Source organism: Atta cephalotes (assembly GCF_000143395.1).
Source record: "Atta cephalotes unplaced genomic scaffold scaffold00038, whole genome shotgun sequence".
NCBI classification, from domain to species: Eukaryota; Metazoa; Arthropoda; class Insecta; order Hymenoptera; family Formicidae; genus Atta; species Atta cephalotes.
Genome location: NW_012130102.1, coordinates 2,448,009 through 2,449,795, shown reverse-complemented (window position 1 = coordinate 2,449,795; position 1,787 = coordinate 2,448,009). Strand labels below are relative to the sequence as shown.

The following is a 1,787-nucleotide window of genomic DNA, read 5'->3' as shown; positions in this document are numbered from 1 at the left end:
TATATATTACTTGTATACTCTTATTTTTTAATTTCTAATTTCATTCTCTTGGAAAAAGCAATTTGTTGAAAGAAAAATGTATTTTTATCAGTCTTATGCATCATTATATATTATAAAAATATTTAACTGAATCTAATCGAACTACACATATGTACTTCGTATAAGAATATAGCATATATAATTCTAGAATTAATTCTCATTTTTATCAGGTTGAATATTCGGCAGCAAGTGATGCTTATACACACGCACCAGAACACTTTAAAGATTTTTACATACAACGACGAAGATGGATTCCCTCCACTGTCGCAAATATTTTCGACGTATTGATTACTGCTAAAGAGACGAGAAAAGTGAATAACGATATCTCGTGGCTGTATATTGCTTACCAGTGGATTCTAATGGGTATGTATATAATAATAATATTTTAATAACCTATTAAATCATAAAATATTATTATAGGGAGCACAATCCTAGGACCAGGTACGATATTTTTGATGCTGGTTGGCGCGTTCGTTGCCGCGTTTCATATCGATAATTGGACCAGTTTCTGGTACAATCTAATCCCAATTGGCGTATTTGTCGGAATTTGTTTTATTTGCAAGGAACGCATGCAGGTATATAACTTGAATAATATTTTTAAGAAAGTAATAGGAATTTCGAAGATATTTGGAGAAAAAGAGAGGGAGGGAGGGAAGGAGGAGAGGGAAGGGAGAGAGAGAGAAAGAGAGAGAAAGAGAGAGAGAGAAAGAGTTGTTTTATAAAAAACATACATAGTTGCATATTACAAATTGTATTTTTTTTAAAGCAACTATATCTTTTCATATACAATGGACTAGTCTCATAATTCTGTGTGTATAAAAGTGTTAAGGGACAGTTATTAAAATATAATTTAAAAAATTTTAATTCACACACTCTGCCGAAGTCTCCATATTCGAAATAGTTCCTATCTTTAATCCTTTACAACATGTAAAAAATAAAGTATTGAAATAAAAAAAATACATTTTAGAAGGGATGAAAACATGGAGAAGAATACATTTATGATAACGTTCATCTTCTTTATAAAAAAAATGTCAAATATCATCAAAAAAATCACTTTTTATTAAACTTTAATTATTTTAGAAATCTGGTGTGCTAAAATTTTTTCACTTATGGCATCGTTTTCAGCATCCAAAAATCTATAAGAGACATAATCCTATCCAAAGTAATTGAAAAAAAAATATTTTTTGTAAACTAATATTATTGAATTAAAATTACCACGCACATACATTGATGGTACATTACTGGCATGGATTTGCAGTTATTTGTAGCCGAGATTATCAGCGCTATATATGGGTTAGTGATGATAGTCGTTCTGGTAGGAATTATATTACAAATCGCAGAAGATGGATGGCTCGCACCCAGCAGTCTTCTTTTCTTCATTGTCGCGTGTCAAATGACAATAGCCGGCCTGTTACATCCTCAAGAAGCAACTTGTCTATTGTGTGGTATTATTTATTACATTACTGTGCCATCCATGTACATGTTGTTAATCATCTTTTCTGTTTTCAACGTACATAATGTTACATGGGGTACGCGTGATTCGAAAAAACTGAATGTCGTAAGTTTGCTGTCTTTTAATTTTGATTTAAATCATAGCAAAAACTATACATTAATGAAAAACTAATAGATTATTTCATTAACATATTTTTATGCATGCTGCGCGCACACACACACACACACACACACACACACACACACACACACACACACACACACACACACACACACACACACACACACACACACAC

At 31.7% G+C, this 1,787-nt stretch overlaps 1 protein-coding gene across 1 annotated transcript in view; it reads left to right on the top strand.

Moving 5' to 3' along the window:
* LOC105621961 overlaps positions 1-1,787 on the top strand; it is a 29,649-nt gene that overhangs the window by 22,484 nt on the left and 5,378 nt on the right. The window contains 3 exon segments of the mRNA XM_012203395.1: positions 210-402; positions 460-614; positions 1,298-1,597. Of these exon segments, the coding sequence (XP_012058785.1) occupies positions 210-402; positions 460-614; positions 1,298-1,597 (648 nt within the window).